The sequence below is a fragment of the Python bivittatus genome, unplaced genomic scaffold (assembly GCF_059951505.1).
Source record: "Python bivittatus isolate LINGU-HERP-01145 unplaced genomic scaffold, Pbiv_v1 ctg000850_np1212, whole genome shotgun sequence".
Lineage (NCBI taxonomy): Eukaryota > Metazoa > Chordata > Lepidosauria > Squamata > Pythonidae > Python > Python bivittatus.
In genome coordinates this window covers 3,757,211-3,780,709 of record NW_028277112.1, presented here as the reverse complement: position 1 = coordinate 3,780,709, position 23,499 = coordinate 3,757,211, and the positions used below count along the sequence as shown (strand labels likewise).

Genomic DNA, 23,499 nt, shown 5'->3' with positions numbered 1-23,499 from the left:
CCGTTTCTGTCTCTTTATTTGGCAGAGAACAGATAAGCAGGAGCCAGGTACACAGGTACATCACTCATTCACAATCAGTCCTCACCAAAACAGAGCAGTTGTTTGAGCCAGGTGAATAAATGTTAATTACATCAGCTTTCTTTCAGTTTCCTAAGATAAAATATATAGGCAGTAATGAAACTTTTCAGTATACAATGAAAACATCATCATCATCTTCATCTTTGTTGTCATCATCATGTATGCTGCCCAACTCTTAACAACATTAAGAATGGAAGTAAACCAAATTCATTTATTCATAGTCCTTTCTAATTTTCATAGAATTTCATAGAATTTTTAAAACTTGTAATATATTTGCCTGCCATCAAAATACACATAGACATAAATCTGTGAAAAACTCCTCAGTAAGGAAGAGGAACTATACATTCATTATTGTAATTCCCTATGAGATTATGGTGGGAATCAAAAGTAGTATTACAGTGGTTCCTTGACCACCGAATGCATTCATAGGATGATACAGCAAATGTGAACTGAGCCCTGTACACTTAGCTAAAAGTAAAACTGATCATATACTATACCTAATTTACATATTTAACTAAGATAAATCCATCAGTTTAATGTTATTTTGTTAGGAAGGTTGTAATGGGGAATGACTCCAGGAAAAGCAGTGGTTGAAAGTGTTAGTAAAATGCTCAAGTCTTGCACATTAATAGGCTATCTGCAACATGTTTTCTTTCATAATGTTCCATTTTTCATCACAATCACATAGACAAGAAAAGTGGAATCCTATTTTAGAAGCATACTTTGCATTCTACTACACAATTTGCAAAACAAGATCAATGAAACCGAATACTGTATAGCTTTTTAAGTGATTATTTAATGTTTTTGAAGTAGAAATGGAATTCTAATTCATTCAAATATTATTTTAAAATGAGTACAGTCACACTGTTTGTTATACTGAGAAGTCATCAAAGACAGGCATTTCTTGTTCAAGACATTCTAAAATTTGATACGTGCCATAGTTTAGAAGCTGAGAAAAAGTATGCAGTATGGAGATGTTTTAAATTATATGTTGAAATTAGCTTAGTTCTCAATATTAGAAACCTACATCTGATGCACTGGTTTTCTATATAGCTTTGCTATTTAGTCCTGTACTGCTATGTACAGTGATTATTAAGGTTCATAAGGACAGTTAATCTACAGTGGCCTGTACAATATTTTGTTTTCATCCTGTTTCTCTGCACATTGATAAGTACTGATTTCTTAGTTTCTGCCAGTCATGCATCCACAAGTATGCTGTAGCGTCCCACATAATCAGAAAAAGTGCCACCAGGAAACTTAAAAATAGGAGTTAAAAATGGATACCTCTTGACTCCCAGTTGTTCAACTCATGAGCTGGCTGTAAAACCTCAGTTCCTACAGTTTACTCATGAGGAGCAGCTGTCTGGAGTGCAAGTGGGCAATCTCATGATCTCTCCTTTATCCAAAGAGGTTTGGCCGGCCAGCAAAATGCTGTCTGGGCACCAATCTTGCCGTAATGCCGCCGATCTTGCCGCAATGCCATCTCCATTCCCTTGGACATGTGTAGTCTGCCATCAGTCCTCACTAGAAGTCCTCTAGCTTTTATTCCTAAGTATTACAACTATTTAGGAATATTTCTTGAGGGGAGTGAGGAAGCACACACACAGAATTTACTTCCTCTGACAGACAGACAGATTCACATACACGCGGAACATTATTTATAAACAGATTGCTAGAGTTAATTGGAGGATATTGTTGTTATAATTAAAAAATGGGCATTCACAAGTTATTAAATCAGTATCATTTAAATGTGCTAAAGACCAAACCTGACTTTGAATGCAAACTTTAAGGGAGATTCCCAGATAGCCATCTATTCATATATAACATTTCTGGGTTAAACTTTACAAAAGATTTTTACACTGAGATTACCTGTGGACATTATCTTCACCAGAAGGAACCCCACCGAGGTTTGCTACACTTGTTACCTTCTGCAGAATCACAAGACGGGTGGTGTTCTGTGGTGCCACAGAGATTGTAGCGGATGCTTCATTCATACCTGTCAGCCTTCCTGAAATAGTAAAAGCTGGGTATCAATGAAATGAATGTTAAAGACAAAGCACACCACCTGGGAATACATTTAGTTTTTCTTAAAAGTTTAGCTCTTCTTTTCAAGAGGATTTCTGTATAATTTTTAAGAATACAGTATAAATATAGAGCCAATTGTTTCTATTATTCAAATTACAGTTGCATGAAGTTAGTACTTTTTGATAATTCCTCTGCAGCTGACAATAAGATATTGAATAACCACTATAACAGACAGAGATGTAGTAGCTAGGTCCTACAAAGCTTGATCAACATTTAGTTTTTTCAATCACACCAAAAGATTTAATGCATTATTCTGGGCATTTCCCTTAAAAGTCAACTTAAGAAGCATACATGTAAAGAAAAGAAGGCTGGAAACCAATGCACGAAACAAAACAAAGAGACATAACATAGGGTCAGCCTCCTGTCTCAAGTGTATCAGGTGAAGTATGACTACTGCCTTGTGAAAACTCTCGCCAATAATAACTAATGTGCCACAGGACTTTACTGCAGACAGGCACAGAATTGAGACACATGTGCCCTCTGTCCACTGGGATCAAACGGAAAGAACAAACACATCCAAGTCCCATCTCACAGTCCATTCAGATGTGCCTAAACAGATAGGTAGTAAACAGTAATGGCTAGTGTTAGAAGCAGAAAAATACATTTGAAAGTATTATCACGCTTGTTTTAATATTGAAGTTTTTTTTCCTTTTAAACAAAATGCTTTACTCAAGAAAATATTAACACTATCCAGCTTTTTTAAAAATAGCAAATTTAGTTTGAACTGTATGTTCTGTTGCAGATATTTTAAATTTGACATTAGGCAAATGCTTTGAAAAAATACAGAAGTCATCTAAGGCTGCTTTTAAGCAAAGCAGAGGACTGACATAACACTGTTGAAAGATGTGTGTACTCATTAAGGATTTAAACCTTCTCCATTAAGCTCTATTGAAGAGCAAATGCTGAATAAATGAATGCAACTATGTTTATGTTAAAAGCCTGTTTTCCGTACCATGTAATTAAAGGAAATGTTGTACAAAGCCAGTACTTTTGTCAAGCTCTTGTAAATGGAAAGATGGATAGCACTCAGAGAAGTGAATGCATTGCTTCATATTTAACCTTAACACTCTTGTCATTAATGGTTTGTCTAACTTGTTCTATAAAGACAAGGTACTGCTCCATTGAAGTAAAATTTAAAAAATCAACTAAACCATGCTTTTCAGAACAGAAGATTCATTATCATTGACTAATGTATTGGCATAAAGCAAAGTAACATCCTATCAAGTAAGGCACACATTCAATCTGCCTTACCACTATCCCCCCCCCTTTATTTTTAACTCATGCTGTTTTATTGTTATAGGCAATTTGTACCACTCAGCATGACAGTGTAAACTGAATCAAGATTAATTTACATGCAAAAGAACACTTAGCATGGTAAGCAAATGTATTGTCTCGATTGCTGAGGTGGAAAAGAACCTGAAAAGAAAAAAAGGTGCTCTAATTAAGGGGCATCAAATATGATTGCTTGTGGTAGTTAAAGGCCAGAAAATAGGGAATGCCTGACCATTTAAAGAATTACACCTTGCTTGTTAGGGAGACAGAAAATGTTGTAAGCATAAATCTTGATAAAAATCAAGCAAACATTATGTGGATTTTTTCTTTTTTTAAAGATACAACCATTTTTTAAAAATAAATGAAACCTACTGGCTGCACTTAGACCAAAATGGAAATTTTTAAAAAATCCAGAAAAAGGAATTGCCACAGAAAAGAATTAGATTTAAAAAAAAAAATAATAAAATTGCAGATCTTGTATCTAATTATAAAAATGTATAGCAGCATTCCTAACAAATATCCAAGCTAATTAAACTACACTATAAAGCTGGAAACACAAAGGTTTCAGGATTTTTAGTTAGTTTGACATTATAAAAATTACTAATATAATATTAAAATCATTGACAGAGATTAGAGCCTTCGGCTTCTTCCCAAAGAACTTTGCCATGTTTAAGGAAAACAGTATGACACCTACATGAAGTGTTGTAGCATATCATATTACAGAAAGACTTAGCACTGGCATTGTTAAAGGATTTGTATCAATAAATACTGTTCAATATTTGCAGTTGGAAACATAAGCTAAAAGACAGGCATTATTTAAACTGATTGTAGAGAGCAAAATCAAATAAACTTAAGCTGCTGTTCCAAACTATGCCATGGAATGAATTTTCCTAAAGATGTTTCTCTGACTTGGAACAGAAAACTGTGAGGTAGCACAGCAAAGCCTATTATGCACAGCATGTGCACTAATACCCCCTCCCATCTTTTAGGGCTACTTAAAAACTTTAAGAAGCAGGAATATTCAGAAATTCACCATACATTTTATATGGTAAACATGTATGTTTCTTTCTGTTGTAAAAATAATTTCAAAAATTATTATTATTATTTTAAGAAATCCATTATCTCGACATGTTTTAGATCTGAATAACTATGAAATATTTCTAGATATGAAGGTTCGAAACACTTCAGAAAAGAAAGAAAACTCAGAAATCATTCTATACTGATTACATTATTATTCTTTATTCTTTATTTTTTTTTTTTATTTATTATTAAATTTGTATGCCGCCCATCTCCCCCCCACGGGTGACTCTGGGTGGCTTGGAAGGTCTTTTACTCTAAAAGACTATGGAAAATTAGGAGACTCCTATGTGAGTAGAGATTTAGACTGCAAATATATGCAAATTTAATCAGAAGCTATTGATAGGAATTGGATTGTTTCTAAGTAGATATATCCTGGATTTCACTATTAGTCAGTGGTTGAATTTGTATATCACACTAAGCCATTGCGTGTTTAATTATGGTTTTACTGAATACACCACAATGGGCTGGCATCTTGCAGCAACAATCTAAACAGAAACCAATCAAATCATTTTATGTGATAGTGTGATGCAGGAATTGATCAGAGTGCTAGTTCTAGACAGCACACTTCAGTGTATCTTTCTTTCCATGTAAGCCTCTGCATGAAATGCTACACAGAGGTTGGAAAGAACTTCTAAATGGGATGTTTCTGAAGCTGGGATGCCCAAAAACAGATTGGGAAGCCTTCCATGAGCAGCAAATCCCTTAAGCAAAATATCTCTGCTTGATTTTAAGGGATCTTCCTCTGTTTCCTGCATCATAATATGAACATACCCATTCAGCAGGCATCCCTGATACTATACAGTAGTTGGAGGATTCCTGCTTTTCCAAGTCTAGTTGCATCAGGCCAAATCTGGATACAATCCGGTTTAATAGCTCTGCTTAAGAATTCCCTTTTCTATATTTTCTAAGTGGTTTCTTAATCTTATTTATAAAATACATAAAGCTAAGAAGTGAGACTTCTATTATTATGAATTTTATAAAACAGCTGAAACATTTAACTAAGACAATACTAAATAAAAGGCTTTTTAAACTAGTGGTAAATTTCCCAGCATCAGTCCTGCATCAAAGAATGAATTCAGGAAGACAGAAAGAGCCATACTGAAATGTCAAGAGGCTTCCATGGATTTACAAATACTTCATATAAACAAATTTTCAAATAGCTTATTCAGAGTAGCCTTTCTGCTCTATTAAACATAGCAAACAACTGCCAGATGTATTCAGACAAATAATCAACAACCTCAGAAGTAAAATGGCAGAAGAAAAAGGAATTTTGGCAACAACTCCATAGAGGGCCACAGCTATTCTCAAAGTGCACTTTTTCTATGCACTCATGGTTCTGAATGGCCGGCCATGGGGAAAAAAAAGCTCTCAGTCACATTTAAGCATAGAAAACTCAATCAAACACCAAGCAAGCAAGCATACAACAAGAACGGGAGAGGGACAGAGTACAATATCCCATTTTGCTTAAAACTATGCTGCTGGATGGCAATTTGAGAAGGTGGAAGGAAGTCGTTCACAAAAAATATGAGAAAATTCAGATGCTCACTCACCTTGGTTTGCTGGGCTCACGTAAAGTAGGCTTTAGGCCAGCAAAAAGTAAGAACAGCAAATAGTTATCAACAGATTAAAAAAGAAATTATTGGCCTTATTTTTAATTTCAGGTATCAACCGCATGAAAATAATCATAATTAAAATTAGTGAAATAACTGCTAAGCTATTCATCATTTATTTCAAGCCACTGAATGCAAGAAGGAAAGACATGTACAGCATTATTCTGATGTGCTTGACTTCTTTAACAAAAAAACACTTTTTTGAATTTTCTGGGAAAAAATGTGATATATTAGACTGGAGGAACTGACAATATGAGAATATAACCCCACATAAACCATTTAAAGAAGCTAATGAATAATAAAGAATGAAATATGGAGCAAACAGGGTCCATAAACTAAGCAGGGTCAGGCCTGGTTAATATTTGGATGGGGACCTACCAGGGAATACTGGTGCTGTAGGGTAGGTTAAGAAATTAAAAAACATGCCAGAAGAATACAGTGGTAAATAATTTCCATGCAACAGAAAGCTGCATGGATATTTCGCCAGGAGCAGAGTTCAGCTCAGAAGAAATTTTTATTTAATACACAAGAGCTTCTCATGTATATTTTATGCAGGTAAGCCAAGTAAAATTTTGGTATATTAACAACCTCTGGGTTTGTTTTTTTTAAAAAAATTAAATTATTATTGTAAAAAATCAAAACTTTTAGCGTAAAATGATGCAGCTAAGTGCATAAACCTTTTTTTACCGTAGCTGAAGATATTATGCAGCCAGGTACACCAATTTGAGCATAAAACCATCATTTTTTATTATACAGTGCAAAAATAGTGGCTTTTATACACCAGAGATCCCCATTATAGCTAAATAGCAGAACACTACCTTAATATTGGTTAATATGACATAATGAGCAGCTCTGGCTTAACACCATTTTTCGGTATTTGTGGTAAAATCATTACATGGCAGAAAGAGGGGAAAGGAAAATGAGAAGTGCCCATCCAAGAAGATGCTTCAGGGGGATGTGGAGTTTTTGATGGTAGGGCTATATAGCCCAATCGGTAATTTCTGGAATGTGAAACACTGGAATGGAAGATGTCTAGGATGCGTACAATTTTTTAAAATAAAATAATTTTTACACCATTTGCAGATGAGCAAAAAACTATCTAATTTGAAATTTATTTCTCACCTCTTTCTTTCTTGAAGTCTTTTTCTGTCATAGTTACTGGTAAAAGTAACTCTCCAACTGGAGGTTGAATACTAACACTGAACTGTTCATCCTTTGTACTGCGGAAAAAAACACAGACAAGTGAGAATTGTATGAAAATTGTATGTCCATTTTTATGAAAAAAGGAATAAAAACTGATTTTTTCCAAACTGTAAATATAATTTCACTCTCACCAGAATATGGAGGAAGGGAAAGAGAAAGGCTCATTTTAATTTTCAGCATAGTTTTTATTTATTAGGTTCATTTTCTTTTTCTCTCTGATTAGGTTATTTGTTCGTGGTTTATTATTCATCAGCTCAATAATCCTGTGGCATATGATTCCTATTTTATGTACCATAAAACAAAGCTAAAATATAGGGATTTAGAAGCAGCCCAACAAGTACAACTATCTCCAATAATGGCAAACTGTATCCAAAAAACTGAGCAAGGCAGAAGGATGTTATGAATCCAGCATCCTACCTATGACAAAATGGCAGGATGAAAATGAAGGAGGTTACTTTTCCTAGTATTGTTTTTAAAATTAATTTCCATTTCTATTGCTAACAATGGAATTTAGACCAGAGCCAGGGCTAGTCTAAATTATCCCAGGCATAGTAGAAAAGGTTTGGATCCTGAAGATTCAACACCACCCTGATTCCCCGGTGCCTTATTCCCCAATCCTCCTTGCTTTCCCTATCTAATGTGAATACTTCTAAAAAGACTGCAGATATAACTTCAGGTATGTGCAGAGAAATCAAGTATTAGATTTCTCCTTCTTAGATTAGATTCAGAGCCTCTCTCTGAACTTGGAAGAAAAATTCAGGTGCCTCTTCAGGTTCCTAGGACAGCCTCACAATGACCCCATGTCTGCAGTTTAAGTGACTGTACAGCTTTATTTGTTAAATAATTAAAAGAAAAATGCAAGGTGAAAATATGCGTGAGGAGTCACTGTGAAAAGATAGGAGAAACAGATGAGACAGTCTGAAATACACATGACAGAGAGTAAAAGAACTATTTTTGTTCATCTTATGATATAGACCAATCAATACCTGAAATATTAAGTCTGTAATTGTAAAGACAGTTCATGACTTTCACTGATCCAGGGTTTATGTGCCTGGGAATCTGGAAATTCAGGCATGTGTTTAGGAACTTAAGGGTCCATATAGTTGAATCAGAAAACATTAACAATTTAGTGTAGAGGGTGAAAAAAGTACACTTCAGAAGAAAGGTAAAATATAAATAAAACATAGTTAACAACTTATTAATTCTGCAAATGTAGTGGTCTCCCATAATAATACAGGTGAAAACTCCTTCAAGCTGAGCTCAACCTTTGGTGATTGCATGGAAATGCCATGTAGCATCATGGCAATTGTACGGAACTGGGTTTTTTCTTCTTCTTTTTTTTAGATTTTTTTTATCCCACCTTTATTATTTTTATAAATAACTCAAGGTGGCAAACATACCTAATACTCTTTCCTCCTCCTATTTTTCCCACAACAACAACACTTTGTGGGTGAGTTGGGCTGAGAGGAGTGACTGGCCCAGGGTCACCCAGCCAGCCTAAGGTGGGTCTAGAACTCAGTATTCTGCTTGGTGCCTTAACCACTAAACCAAACTGGTGCGCTCTCTCTTTTGGTTTGCTCTCTTCTTTTTTTTTTTAATTTCTTGATCTAAATCTACAACTTTAGAATTTTCTGGCAGTCTCCATCCAAGAAGTAATCCAGCTCTAACCCTTTCTGATATCAGCCAGGGCTGATAAGGTGCTGTCATTTGCTGAGGCCTCACACAATAGAGGCTGGACAATTTAAAATAATAACATGCTTGTCAGATAGGCTAGGATGCTTTCTGAGTGTTAGAGATGCATGAAAATATTATTTTACTGCATAATGCTAATAATAAGTAAGTCTATAATCAATGGGAAGTCCCTGTTATTGTCTTTACAAATATTGGTACAATAGTTTCTAACAGAAAAATCAATTTGATTAATATCCACAGTATTTAAGTTAATCTCAAACATTTGTTATTGGTTTAGATAGTCTTTTGACCTTAGAAATATGAAATTAAATTGATCAATAGATAAGCAACATAAAATGATAAATATAAAAGCTGTGCTTGTTTTATTAAGTAGTATATATGGCAGATTACCATAAAAGTAAAAACTAATCTCAAATCACTATACAGGTAGTCCCCAGTTTAAGAATGAGTTCGTTCCCAAGGTCTGTCTTTAAGTCAAATTTGTATGTAAGCCAGAACAGTATTACTGTATAGTACTGTATACTTATTATTGTGTAATAAACTTGAACCATTGTATATTTAACTTAAATCACTGGGTATTTAACTCAAATTTTGCTATAGTAGGCTCCATTCTTAACTATGGGCCATCTGTAACCTGGGGACTACCTGTAATACTTAAACAAATCATTAGTACATTATCTTAGTAAACTAATATCTTGAAGTGAATCTAGGATTAATTATTTTTAGAAATGTGATTCTAATCTATAATTACAATATAACCTACTTCAAAAATCTTATGTGATAACTATACAGTGTATGCTTTAACTATCTGATTAATCTGCATGAAATCAATCTATGATTTAATTTTTTGCCCAAATTTTTAAAAGAGTAAAATGTAATAATGATAGAAAAATGAAACTGCTAGACCCATTTAATACATAGCCTCAGGATAAGTGGATATGAAACCTTCTTTTGCTTGAATTGATATGTTCACTAAAATAAGCTGCAGTCTGGGAATGCTAAAATACATTGCTGTTTATAGAGAGTGTTTGTTAGCTGTGAGTTTAGGACCACTATATGGTTCACGGTTTCCTGCAGTGAAACTTGCTCCGCCTGAGGTCCATACAATATCCTCTCTCCTGGTATTTCATAAATGAAATCCAGACAGTACCTTTCTGCCTGCCAATACAACTTCTTCCACTATACCTTTGAATGTCTTGGGCACTCATCTGTACCGAGTTTTTGGATTGGGTGGGCCACAAAAATGAAAAATAAGTAGGTAAGTAAATAATAAATAAATTTTACTGGGAAAAGATTGTAAAACATTAATGAATATGATCAGTGAGGCTTTGAAAGTAACAACTCCAAAAGCTTACATCACATATTAAAGAAAATATTAAGTAGCTAACTTGCCTGTTCCAGAAGAGTTAACAATACAATAAAAAAAACTGCTTAGGAGTCCTTTGTCTATGGCGAAAATGTTGTGATTTTCCAAATTTCTGCATGTTATTAAGTGCTGCTTAGCTTGCCCCAAGTTACATCTTTGGGACAACCAATGTTCTATCAAAAGCTGAAGTTGAATAAGCTTGCAGAATACATTTGGGGGAAGTAATGATTCCTCCATTTTTTAAAAAGCAGCATAGTTGTAATTTTTTTCCCCAAGTACTTTTCCTCCAAATACAGTGGTACCTCGAATTACGAACGCCTCTGCTTACGAATTTTTCATGTTACGACCAGCTCCGGCCCCAAAAATTTACCTTGTGTTGCGAACCACCTCGAGTTACAAACCGGATCCGCGGCCATTTTCCCTCCCGTGACATATGGTCCGTGGCCATTTTCCACCCCTGACACGTGGTCCGCGGCCATTTTCTGCCCCTGACACGTGGTCCGCGGCCATTTTCCGCCCCGACATGTGGTCGACGGCCATTTTTCCGCCCCTGACACGTGGTCCGCGGCCATTTTTCCGCCCCTGACACGTTGTCTGCAGCCATTTTTCCGCCCCTGACTCTCCCTCCAAGCAATAGCCGCCTCCCTGTCCTCCACGCCAGAACGGATTAACGGTAATTACACTGAACCTTATGGGAAAATTTGCCTCGTGTTGCGACCAATTCGAGTTGCAACCAGAGTCACGGAACGGATTAAATTCATAACTCGAGGTACCACTGTACTTTCGTGGGCTGAATAAGATTACAAGATAGCTGGGTTTAAGTACAGGTGCAAGGCAGTGGAATATAGCAAGGAATATAATTTTTCAAATTAGAAAACTTGTATTGTAACATGTTTTTATTCATCTGATCATCCAAAAACCCAACAGGTGAAAACTCATAAAATATGCAGTGTTTCAAAAGATTTCAGTTATAGCTACTGTACTTGTACTCTGCAGAGATTGGCCATGGGAGGATAACTTCCCCAAATTATCAATTATCCAAGTATCAAGAATGACACAACATTCACATCTAACGCTTATATGACTATAAGGTTTTTTTTAAAAAAAAAACACGCCTTTTTTAAGGCCAAACACAATTACTTATTTTGTTGTCACCTATTACAGACATATGCAATGGCTCTGTAGTGCTAAAATATATACTGAAATACTGAACAATGTGTGGGCTGCTGATTTCAGAAAATAAAGAATAGTACTATTATGAATATGTAATATAAACACCTTCCTAACTCTGCTAAAGAAGCATTAGGTATAACCTTTAAATTAAAGATTCTTTCTCTAATTAAGGAGAAATTAATTTTTCTTGAAAGCTTAGCCTAATAAAAGCAGCATTTACCAAGGAACCCTTTAAGACATTTTTAATTCTTTCTGTTAGGTTTCCCCTCTTTTACCATAATTTATAAAAGGAACTGCTTAATTAAAAAAAACTTCTAAATGTTTTATTATCAATTTTTACTTTATTATACAGTTTGCTTTTTACTGAATTACTAGCTCCAATATATTGGTTACTTTAAAAGTGTAGATTTTGTGATGCAAAACACACAGTCAATGAATGGCATCTAAACCAATTGATCTACCCATTACCATTATCTCCCTTTCCACCCAAGCCTTACTACAAAGCTATTGATTTAAACACTGCCGATCGGTTTCCATTTTCTGATTTTGGGCAGGCTAATTAAGAAAGTGAGTAATTGTGATTACACTGCTTCAGGATCAATTACATTTGATGTAAGACAAAGTTCTCCCTTTTGGAACAATGTAAGGAAATAATTATCATCAGAATTGGTTTATGTGATGAACTTTCCCCTAACTATGAAATGAATGCCACACATATTTGTTTGTTGCAACGTGGGCATAAAATATTCCAAACAAATGTAAAGTCATTTGAAAGACCAGTGTAGATAAAACATATGCCCTGTTTAGAAAGTGTAAGAAAAAAATCTATTTCTTGTGACATATAGTGCAAGTGGTTATGGGAGATGAAAACAGTTTCTAGTCATGGTAGAGACCTTTTATCTTTGCAACACACCACCACAGAGGGCTGACAACGGAACTGCGGGCTGCAGAGAACAGCACAAGGTACAACTTCTGGTCACTGGGGTTCAGGTCTGAATGGCTAAGAGAAACAGGTAGTCTGCTGTTTATTTCCATTCAGTCCAGCAAAAGCTTCTGCAATAATTCTGAGTAAAGGGGGTGAACTTACACACCTTCTGCTTGTTGTTGTTTAGTTGTTAAGTCGTGTCCGACTCTTCGTGACCCCATGAACCATATTGCGCCAGGCCTTCCTTCCTGTCCTTCACTGCCTCCCTGAGTTTGCTCAGTTTCATGCTCATTGCTTCAGTGATGCTATCTAACCATCTCATCCTCTGCCGTCCTCTTCTCCTTTTGCCTTCAATCTTTCCCAGCATCAGGGTCTTCTCCAAAGAGATCTCTCTTCGCATTAGGTGACCGAAGTATCTGAGCTTGAGCTTCATTATCGATCCTTCCAATGAGCAATCAGGGTTGATTTCCTTTAAGATTGACTGGTTTGACCTCCTAGCAGTCCAGGGGACTCTCAAGAGTCTTCTCCAGCATTAAATAGCTTGAGCAGCTTATTTTCCCATTCCATAGGAAAAGATGACAAGAAGAGACCTGATGCTGTGTCCTTAGAATGGAGGAAATGGGGTGGCCACTCCACACATTGTCTCATCAAACTGAGTTCTGTGGACCCATCAAGTGAACAGGCTCTGAGAAGTTTTAAACCTATAGTCTTATACATTTAGTACTTCGGTATTAGTCATATTCCAGTCCCTTTGCCTGTGCATACAGAGAATCTATTTCCCTTTGCCGATCTTTTTTCCTGCCTTCACTGCTAGATTCCTCTTGCTCCACTTAGGAAGAATATGTCCCAATGAAAAAGTGTAGGAAAAACATATAAAATATTTCTATAGCAAAAAGTATTAAATTCCATTCCCTTTTTATCAAGATAAACTCTTTTTTTTTTACGTAATTCACAGTTGATTTGAAATACAAACTTGATGATATCATCAGATACTTGGTATTTTGGTATAGTGGTTAAGGCACCAGGCTAGAAACCTGAAGGCCGTGAGTTCCAGTCCTGCCCTAAGCACAAAGCCACCTAGGTGTCCTTGGGCCAGTCATGTCCTCTCAGCCCTAGGAAGCAGGCAATGGCAAACCACATCTGAAATCTTGCCAAGAAAACTGCAGGGACTAATTCAGGCAGTCGCCAGGAGTCAACAATGACTTGAAAGCACCCCCCCCACACACAAAATTGCAAGTGTTAAAAATTAGTGTAGGAGAAAACCAATTATTTTTGGTTTTTTTCTCTCCAACTCTAAACTCTGTGCTTAGTTTGAATTGTGTCATTGGGTTCACATTGTTCAAATCATTAAAATGAAAACACCACTGGTGTCTGAGGCAAATCTATTTACAGTGATGTTACTCACAGACCAGTGTTGAGGAATATTGATCTTTCTTGTTTGTCTAATAGGAAAATAATAAACAATTACTAGACACTGTTGGAGAAGGTAATCAGTTTTTATATATCACTAATACAGCAGACCTCCCAAAACATAAAGATGATGATATGCATAAAATCAATGTGTTATGCTACATTGCTTATATTCATCACTGCAGAGAATTCTCAAGCTTTCAGGGTCTTAAGTCTGAGACTGAATTATTACTATATGGAGCAAGGAGCACTTGAAATGCAAACACTTTGTAAAAATGAAAAATTTAAAGCATTACTTTATTTAACATGAAATCAGCATACTATATACCAATAGCATAGTGGCCTTTATAGATGCTCACCACTGATACTAAGTATTGTTACTATGAAGCAAAGGAAAATGCTAAACTTGTTTTAATACTCTTTTACAATCTGCAAGAATCTTATAAACTGTTGTTGTTAAAGTATTGCACAGTGATAACTTTCCAGTCCCAAAGAAAATGGAAAATCTGAAATATGTTTCAATTTATGGAACATAAAACTACATAATCTATAAATTCTTTAGCAACTTTTCCCCCTAATTCCTCAGCTAGCTGATTTCCAGACTGCTACTTTGAATTCAGCAACAACATAGCATAGCCTACTTCCTGGTTATTCTTATTTCGATACCACTTCAAGATATTTGATGAGAACCAGTATAAAAATGTTTTAAACAAACAAAACAAGGTGCAGGAGACTTATATAATGGAATACTAGCTCACACTATTTGTAGGGGATAATTTCCTTTTTCAGTCAGAATTGGTACCCTTATGCATTAAATGAAGTCTGGCAGGCATATCTAGTTGGGAAAAAGATCCTGATTGAAGAAAAGTGGGTGCCTTCAACAATCCCTTCAATAACAACTTCTATACAGCAATTCTGGTAGCTACATAAAATAAAAATATTAAAAGATTACCTTTCCAAACTAAGATTGCAGGGACATCCCCCTTCAAGCTCTCCATTTGCACTACTCATTCCTGGGTCTTGGTAAATCAATTGCAGGTGTAGGAAAAGAATATCTACCTAAAATAAAGTTGCCAGAGCCTAGGCCATTCTTTTGTTAATAAGAACAAGGCTTACACTTATCAGTGCCTCAACTGTTCTTCCTTCTGAAGCATTTAAAACTTCCCTTATTTCCCCTGTTTGAGGGGGGGAAACTTCCCCGTTTGAGAGCCAGTTTGGCATAGTGGCTAAGGCACCAAGCTAGAAGCCAGGAGACCGTGAGTTCTAGTCCCACCTCAGGCACAAAGCCAGCTGGGCCAGCCACTCTCTCTCAGCTCTAGGAAGCAGGCAATGGCAAACCACTTCCAAAAATGTTGCCAAGAAAACTGCAGGGACTAGTCCAGGCAGTCACCAGGAGTCAAAAACTGACTTGAAGGCACAATCAATCAATCAATCAATCAAAATCTCCTATTACTCTCTGAAGTCTTTGCCTCTCTCTTGCTTTGAATTCAATGAATTCCTCCAAACTCCAAGTCTTTTTCCCACTGAATAAAATGGCTGACCCTCTGTTCCTTCTGCTCTTCTTCCATTTAAACAAATATGCTACTCTCTGAATTCCTTGCCTTTCTCTCATTGAACTGAACAATGTGCTTAATTCTCACACATAATTGCTGCTGCTTATTTGGCTGCTTTATATGTTAGCTTTAAATATTACTTGCCCTATATTCTCCCACAATTGTCAAATAATAATACCAACAAGGCGATTAATACCCGGGCAATTCCAGTCATTAGATATACAGCTGCAATAGTGGACTCAATTCAAGCAGAACTAAAAGCCCTGGATAGGAAGACCAGAAAAATAATGACAATGAATGCAGCAATGTTGACAGACTCTACATACCAAGGAGCATAGGTGGGCGTGGAATGTTACAATCACACCAGACAGGTGAAGAAGAAAAAAGGGCATTGGAAGAATATCTGAAGGACAGTGAAGAAGATGCACTGAAGCTAGTACACCATGAAGGCTTACTGAATACCAAAGAGACCAAATTGGCCTATCAGAAAGACCAAATGAAGAACAGAAAAGAGACATGGCAAGGCAAAGTATTACATGGCCTGTACACAAAAAAACTAGTAGGCAAAACAGATAACAACAAGACCTGGCAATGGCTAAGAACAGGAAAGTTGAAGAAGGAGACAGAGGGGCTAATTCTGGCCGCACAAAACTGAACCTTAAAACAAATGCATACAAAGCCATAATTGAGAAGACAGCAACAGACAGCAAATGGTGCCTCTGCAAAGAAACTGAAGAAACAGTGGACCTACCTAGTTAGCTGCTGCAAGCAGAATGACTACAAACAATGGCATGACGAAGTAGCAACAATGGTGCACTAGAATATCTCCAAGAAATACCATTTGCCTGCAAGCAAGAACTGGTGGGACCACAAAACAGACTAAGTACAGTGGTACCTCTGCTTACGAACTTAATCCATTCTGTGACTCTGATCGCAAGTCGAGTTGGTCGCAAGTTGAAGTAAATTTTCCCATAAGGTTCAATGTAATTACCATTAATCCATTCCGGCGTCCGCGGACCATGCGTCAGGGGCGGAAAAACAGCCGCTGACCACGCGGCAGGGCGGAAAAATGGCTGCGGACCACATGTCAGGGGCGGAAAAATGGCCGCGGACCACGTAGAATGGGCGGAAAATGGCCGCGGATCACATGGAACGGGCGGAAAAATGGCCGTGGACCACGTGGAACGGGCGGAAAAATGGCTGCGGACCACGCGGCAGGGCGGAAAAACGGCCGCGGACCACATGGAACGGGCGGAAAAACAGCCGCGGACCACGTGGCACAGGCGGAAAATGGCCGCGGACCACGTGGCACGGGCGGAAAATGGCCACGGACCACGTGGAACGGGCGGAAAATGGTCGCGGACCATGCGGCAGGGCGGAAAAACGGCTGCAGACCACGTGGCACGGGCGGAAAATGGCCGCGGACCACGTGAAACGAGTGGAAAATGGCCGCGGATCCGGTTCGTAAGTCGAGGCGAGTTTGTAAGTAGAGGTAAATTTTGGGGACTGGAGCTGATTGAATCTCGAAAAATTCGTAAGTAGGGGCGTTCGTAAGTAGAGGTACCACTGTAATAGAAAATGAAGAAGCTAAAGTGCTATGGGACTTTAGAATTCAAACAGACAAGCACTTGCCACACAACACCCCAGACTTAACGACTGTTGATAAGAAAGACATAAAAGTCTGGATAATGGACACTGCAATACCTGGAGACAGCAGAATAGAAGAGAAAGAACTGGAGAAAATCACTGAATATAAAGAGATGCAAATAGAAGAAGAAAGACTATGGCAAAAGAAAGCAAAGATAGTACCAATAGTTATAGGCACCTTAGGTACAATCCGAAAACATCTGGAGCACCACTTGAATACCATCGGCACTGACAAAATCACCATCAGTCAAATGCAAAAGGCAGCTTTACTTGGAACAGCTTATATCCTGCAACGATACCTTTAACACCATCAACAACATCTGCCTATCCCAGGTCCTTGGGAAGGACTGGCTAAGTAGATAAAAATGCCAAATCCAGTCTAAGCATCTGGCTGACTATGTGACCAATCACCACCACCACCATCATCATCTTCATCAAATTTAATAACAATTTAACTGTGGTTGAAAAGAAGAAAGTGTGGATAATTGATGTGGCAATACCAGGGGATAGCAGAATAGAAGACAAAGAATTGGAAAGATCACAAAGTATCAAGATTTGAAAACTGAAGCTGAAAGATTATGGCATAACCCGGTGGTGGTCCCAGTGGTTATCAGCACACTGGGTGCCATTCCAAAAAACTTTGGATGGCACTTAGAAAATCTGCACATTGACAAAATTTCCATCTGTCAATTACAAAGATCTGCACATATACTACACCGATACATTACAACATCCTAGATTCTTGGAAAGAACTTCACGCAAATGAAGGCCAATACCATCTAAAGAACTGGCAGCTCTGATTTCATGTTGATGTATATACAATAATATGTCTAATTACTGCAACCTTTGGAACTGAAAGTACATTTGGTCTTCTGTTTCCCATCTTTTCTCACAGAGGTGATTATCACCAAGAACACTAATTTCTAGGGGATGTTATGAATCTATAGTAGCCAATAATTAAGAAAGCTTCAGCAAAAAGGTGGGCAAAACTGTAAAAGGGTCCAAAGAAGAATTAAACGTTGATCTGGAGACTAAGTATTAGAAATTTTCCTTAAAAAGTGTTTAGGCAGAAGATGCAAAAAACAGAGTATGACCAACAACTATACAGAACATTGAGACAGACAAATTTGAACTTCAGCAAAGATAATGATAGACTATCCAACTTCAGAAATAATGGAAACTTAAAGACCAGTTGTAATGGACAACTATCGGGGAAAAATTAAAGAAGACAGAGACTTTAAAAACAATGTCTATTTCCTAGCATTAGGTGCACTAGTGCAAGCAGGATATCATCTACCTCTCAGAGTAGAAGTTTATAAAAATTACAATATGACTTTCAGAGATCTCAGATATGGATGTAATTTCAGCTTTAGTTCTGATAATGATCCGACTTAAGGGGTACACAGAAGTACTTGCTAAGAGAGGCACAGGATGATGGAGAATGCCAGTTGCCTCAGTCACTACAACACATATTTCAGAGACCCAGTTCAACAGAGCCTTTAAAGGACCTTTGGTTTGAGAGGGAATGGTGTAAAGGCATATAAAAAAAGTGTGTCCCACCTATGGAGATATACATCTTTTTCCAAGAGAGAGTAGTGGCAGGTTCTGGTGAACCACAATAAGATTAATCCAACAAGCAAGGCACCAGTTCCATAAACAGAGGAAAAGAAAGAGAAGTTTGGACAAGCACATCCTACCTCCTTTGTATGAAAGATCAACACTACATTGTGAAGCTTATGCTGACTAAGAGCCTAGAGTCTAGTCAAGCCATCTAAGTCGAATATCTGGAAAATTCTGCCAAAGTCCTGAGTAAGCTGGCACCAATAATTTCGGGGTTATCACAGTAAAAGAATGACACTGAGTCTGGACTGATTTACTGAGAGAAATAAGGGTGACAGCTGGCTGGCTGGGAGGTAAGCCCTTCAGAGATAAAATCAGGACAGTCCTCTCTGGAAAGACAGAACGGAAACAGCAAAGGCACCAACTTGCCAAGTTGATGAAGACCTTTAGGGACTGTAAGATGGGAGAGAGTGATCCCAAGGTCACAGAGCAGCTGTCATCTACACAGTGCCAGAAGCAGCAAATTATCCAGATATGTGCATATATGGATTCCCGACAACCGGAGATAGTCAAAGGCAATGGCAATACATTGGTAAAGATCCTTAGGGCTGCAGAAATACTAAAAGGGAGCATAAAAAACTGGTAACATAGTACTGATCACCCATTTTCATGCTAAATATGCCACTGCCAACAAAGAGCAAATCCTCTAAATTGGGTTATGTTTCCTAAGACTTGAAGAACAGAGCCATTTGTTTGTTTGTTTATTATTTCAATTTATGTATGCCAGTGATTGCCCCCCCCCCCCAAATGCTACAACTGCAGTTCACCACATGCTTTATCACTGTAATCTGTTATTTGGACAAACTATAGGCTATGGTTAGGAAGATGTCAGCCCTTTTTTCATTCTAGCAGATGAGTAAGAAAGGCAACAGTAAATGCTGATAAAAGGCCATACAGGCCTGATCTTTCATATTTCTAAAGGAGAAGGAGATGAATAGCCTTTGTCCATTGCATCAAACTTCCAAACTTCCACATCCACAGGAACTACTTGATTGTGAGATTGAATCCTGCTTTAAGTGGTTTCCATTACTATGGATTTTGGCAATGAATGACAGAAAATAAAATAACACTACTTCTGTTCTACAGTACTTTATATTCTCTAGTCAAGCAGTTAGAGATAAAGAGACTGGCTTCTGCCAAGCATCAGTTATCAGGGTTGCCAAGGACAGGAGAGCTACTGTGGAGCAGATATTTATTTATTTATTTATTTATTTATTTATTTAAATGTGTATGCTGCCCATCTCCCCCAATGGGTGACTCTGGGCGGCTCACAATTAAAGTAAAACCCATAAACAATTAAAAAAATAAATACCCACATTAATCAAAAAGTCAAGCTATAAAAGCAAACCCTATCATACAAATCTCATCATATTATCTGAAATCTGCTATGAACTGCTACAACTAAGTTTGAGAGCCATACAAAGAAGCTGCTAAGCATATGGTTTATTTCCTTTAGGTAGAGGCAATACCAACTGCTCATGTACAAGGGGATTTGGCAAAGGCATAGATCAGATCTCTGAGACTGAGGAGGCATCCTCAATCTCAAAGCCTTCCATCTTGAAGGAGAAGCACACTATCACCGAGGACTCCTTGAAATCTGAACAGGCAATTAGTGCCCATTCATTTCAAAAGCAGGAGTAGCAACTGCTGTAGTAGAACAATTATCATGAAGGCAAGTGTTTGCATTATCTAAGAAATGATAGGTAGTATTACTAGAATTGGTGTTGGAAGGGGCAGCAATGGTACATGGAACTGCAGGTCATAATCAAATATGGTTGTGTCAAAGTAAGTTAATGTGCTGGATGTGATGCTGAGTGGAGATCACATGAGTGATGCACCAAGGATGTCTCAAAATAATAACTAGTGCTATCCATTCAAAAGGAATAATAATATAGGCAATAAAGCCCAAAGTCCATCTCATTTCCATCTCCTAGAATGGTCATTGATGATGATGTGATATGACATAAATGTTAGTCTTGATCTGATCTGTGAACAATACTTAGAACAATGCTAAGAAAATGGGGATCCTTCACAATTTGAAGAGAATGGTGGATAAAAGATTGAGAGACAAGAGTTTGGTAAGCTATTTGTGCAATAGCTTGATAGTCAAGGAAGTTATGTGTCTGTTCTCCTTGATCCTAAAAAGGGAATGCCTTCTTAAGCTTTCCTTACAATATTGTAATAGTATAGGATGGAGTTGACTAAATGGGGTTAGCTAACTGCCAGTGGCAATATCCAAGTTAAGTATAGAAGAATCCAGCACCATTGGATGTGGCTGATATAAGAGAAGTATGGATGACTCTATGCATGTTTTGGCAAAAAGTGCTGTGATGATGATTGATGATGATGATTCACCGTGGCCCAGAGTAAGATGCTTCACCACATGAAAAGATCTGTCCATTGGTGGAACAGGGCAGTTCCAGTGGCAAGGGCAGATAAGGATTCAGAACTGAAAGTGATGGAATGAGAGGGTGAAATTAAACAGAACTTCTACTTTGCCTACATATACTTTCCTGTCCTCTGTGAAAACATTCCACACATTCCTCCACTTCCTGATTTCCAACTTTCAGGCAATACATAAAAGAGTCCGCTTTAATCTTGCAACTCCAGATTTTTTTTACAAGCTCTTAAGAAAGAATTCCCGCATGTACATAACATCTGGCTGAGTAAACTTAATTTGTTTACTACCTAGAACATTATAAAGCTTTGTGAAGCTCAGCAGCTCATTGCAGAAGTTCTGCTCATTCTTCTCAGCAAAGCTTGGTCTTCTGTATGTTTAATAACAATGCTACACAAAAATTATAGATTTATTACATGTGAAGGAATGGCTCTGAAAGTTTTCTTCGTATATGACTAAGATACTTAAAAAAAAAAAAAGATGGAGAGAACTTTTGCACCTCAAAATTGAATATACTGATCAACCTTAGAGAGAATTAATTTTTTTAAAAAGTATTCCAGTCAACTATATTAACATTCCAGTAGCACAGGACATCAGTGTTATTCATTTATGTTGCATATAAGCGATTTGTTTTTGAAATGCCACTATAGCATAACTTACCATAACTGGAAACTAGCAGCCTGCGTAGAATCACAGAAGTCAATTCCCACTGGAACGGTAATAGATTTCCCAGGTTCAAGGGATTCTAGTAAATAGAATGTTGTGAACATTACACTAAGCACTGAATAAGTTACAGATAAACCATCCTATCCTATCTATATATTTCTCTGTGTGCTAAAGTAAGTTATCAGCAAGAAATATGATCAAATATTCAAATAATGTCAATTTATAGAAGCTATCTTAATTCTACTTTTGTCTGATTTAGCTTTGAGATTTAGAAAGATGTTTATCAAAGGAAATTAAAGTTTAAAAAAACAGTCTGTCAACACCCTGAGAAACCAAAGCAAGATAGATTTATAATTCTGTAAGCCTGTATCTCTATGATGTATAACAGAGATGCTATTAGGGTGTCATTAATGTTGTAATTAATAAGAGATTAATTAATCTGCTCAAATTAAAAGGTGAAAAGAGAAAAGGGGATTGAAGAGAAAACATGGAATTGTCACATTGATTTTAAAACATTTTTAAACAGCCAAATAGTATTTAATACCTTATTTAAAAAAGATCAAAGGCTTGCAGGAGAAATAATGGGCCTGCCTGCTTTTCATTGCTAAAAATAAACCTCAAACCAAGGGTTTAACAAATTATGTTGAGGAATAAATTCTGTGATTTTATGTCCTTAGCTGTTGCTTTAATTTGAAAAGTAACCACAATGAATGGTTAGCCTGCATATCTACAGATAATTTTGGACTGCTGCACTATTGGGTTTACTAACAATATTAATGTTACTTTTTCTGAATCCATTAATAGGTCATAGTTCTGTGTTTTTTTCTAGACTCTCCTGAATAAAAATTGTATTTTTAGAACTTTATATGGCTAGATCCAAACATGCCAAAGAGCATCCAAACACCTCAAAGAAAAGGATTCCTTCCATTAGCATCTAGTAAAGCAATAAGGAAGAGGAGATTTTTGCAAATTCTACATTCCCTCTGCAGCCAAGCAATGACTTTTCAGAGTAGTTTTGGAGCAACAGGAGATAGGAGAAATGGATAAATATTCTAAATATACTTTCTCCATTTTCTTCCATGAATATCTTTTGAGTGAAATTATATTTAAAAAATTTCAAAAGTGACTGGGGAGGAAGGGAGAGAAAGGGGTTGAAGTAGGAAAAGTTATATTATAAATGCAGGGCTCCACTACATTTGAGGGTATAATCTAGAGCATTTTATCACTACTATTTAGCACAGGCAACTGTTCCTAACAATGAGGACCCCAAAATGACACAACATGTACCAAAAGCAAGCTCTGCCCTTTAGTATTTGCATCGTGATATTCTGTTCAAGTAAGTAAAAGGCAGAATTTGCATCATGATGTCATGGCCCACATTTTGTATATGCCCCTTGCTGATGCTTATGCAATTTACCTTCCAGTGATGTACTGTTTTATATGAAATTACTTTGTAAAAAAAATGTAGTATAAGCTTACATCTTAATCATGCCTGCTGAGAGAGAAAACAATTTAGAGAAACTTATAAATCAGGTCATGGATACAAAACATTTCAATGGTATTGCAAATGGTGTACTGCATCATAAAACATTCAGTAAATATAAAAGGCTAATTAAATCATAAACTTTGTTGATAAGATACACTCATGATTTTTAAAAAAACATCCAAATCAGTACTTTTTAATTTACACAATAGTGACCAGATTGTTTCAAGATAAGAAT

The 23,499-nt window shown here is 36.9% G+C and overlaps 1 protein-coding gene across 4 annotated transcripts in view; it reads right to left on the bottom strand.

Moving 5' to 3' along the window:
- The window catches only part of AP3B1 (adaptor related protein complex 3 subunit beta 1), a 175,155-nt gene that overhangs the window by 12,687 nt on the left and 138,969 nt on the right, over positions 1 to 23,499 (bottom strand). For all 4 annotated transcript variants that reach the window (XM_088130397.1, XM_088130399.1, XM_088130400.1 and 1 more), the window contains 3 exons: positions 21,773 to 21,857; positions 7,248 to 7,345; positions 1,948 to 2,086 (listed from right to left, as the gene is read on the bottom strand). In XM_088130397.1, coding sequence (XP_087986523.1) covers positions 1,948 to 2,086; positions 7,248 to 7,345; positions 21,773 to 21,857 — 322 coding nt within the window. The remainder of the gene's footprint in view (positions 1 to 1,947; positions 2,087 to 7,247; positions 7,346 to 21,772; positions 21,858 to 23,499) is intronic.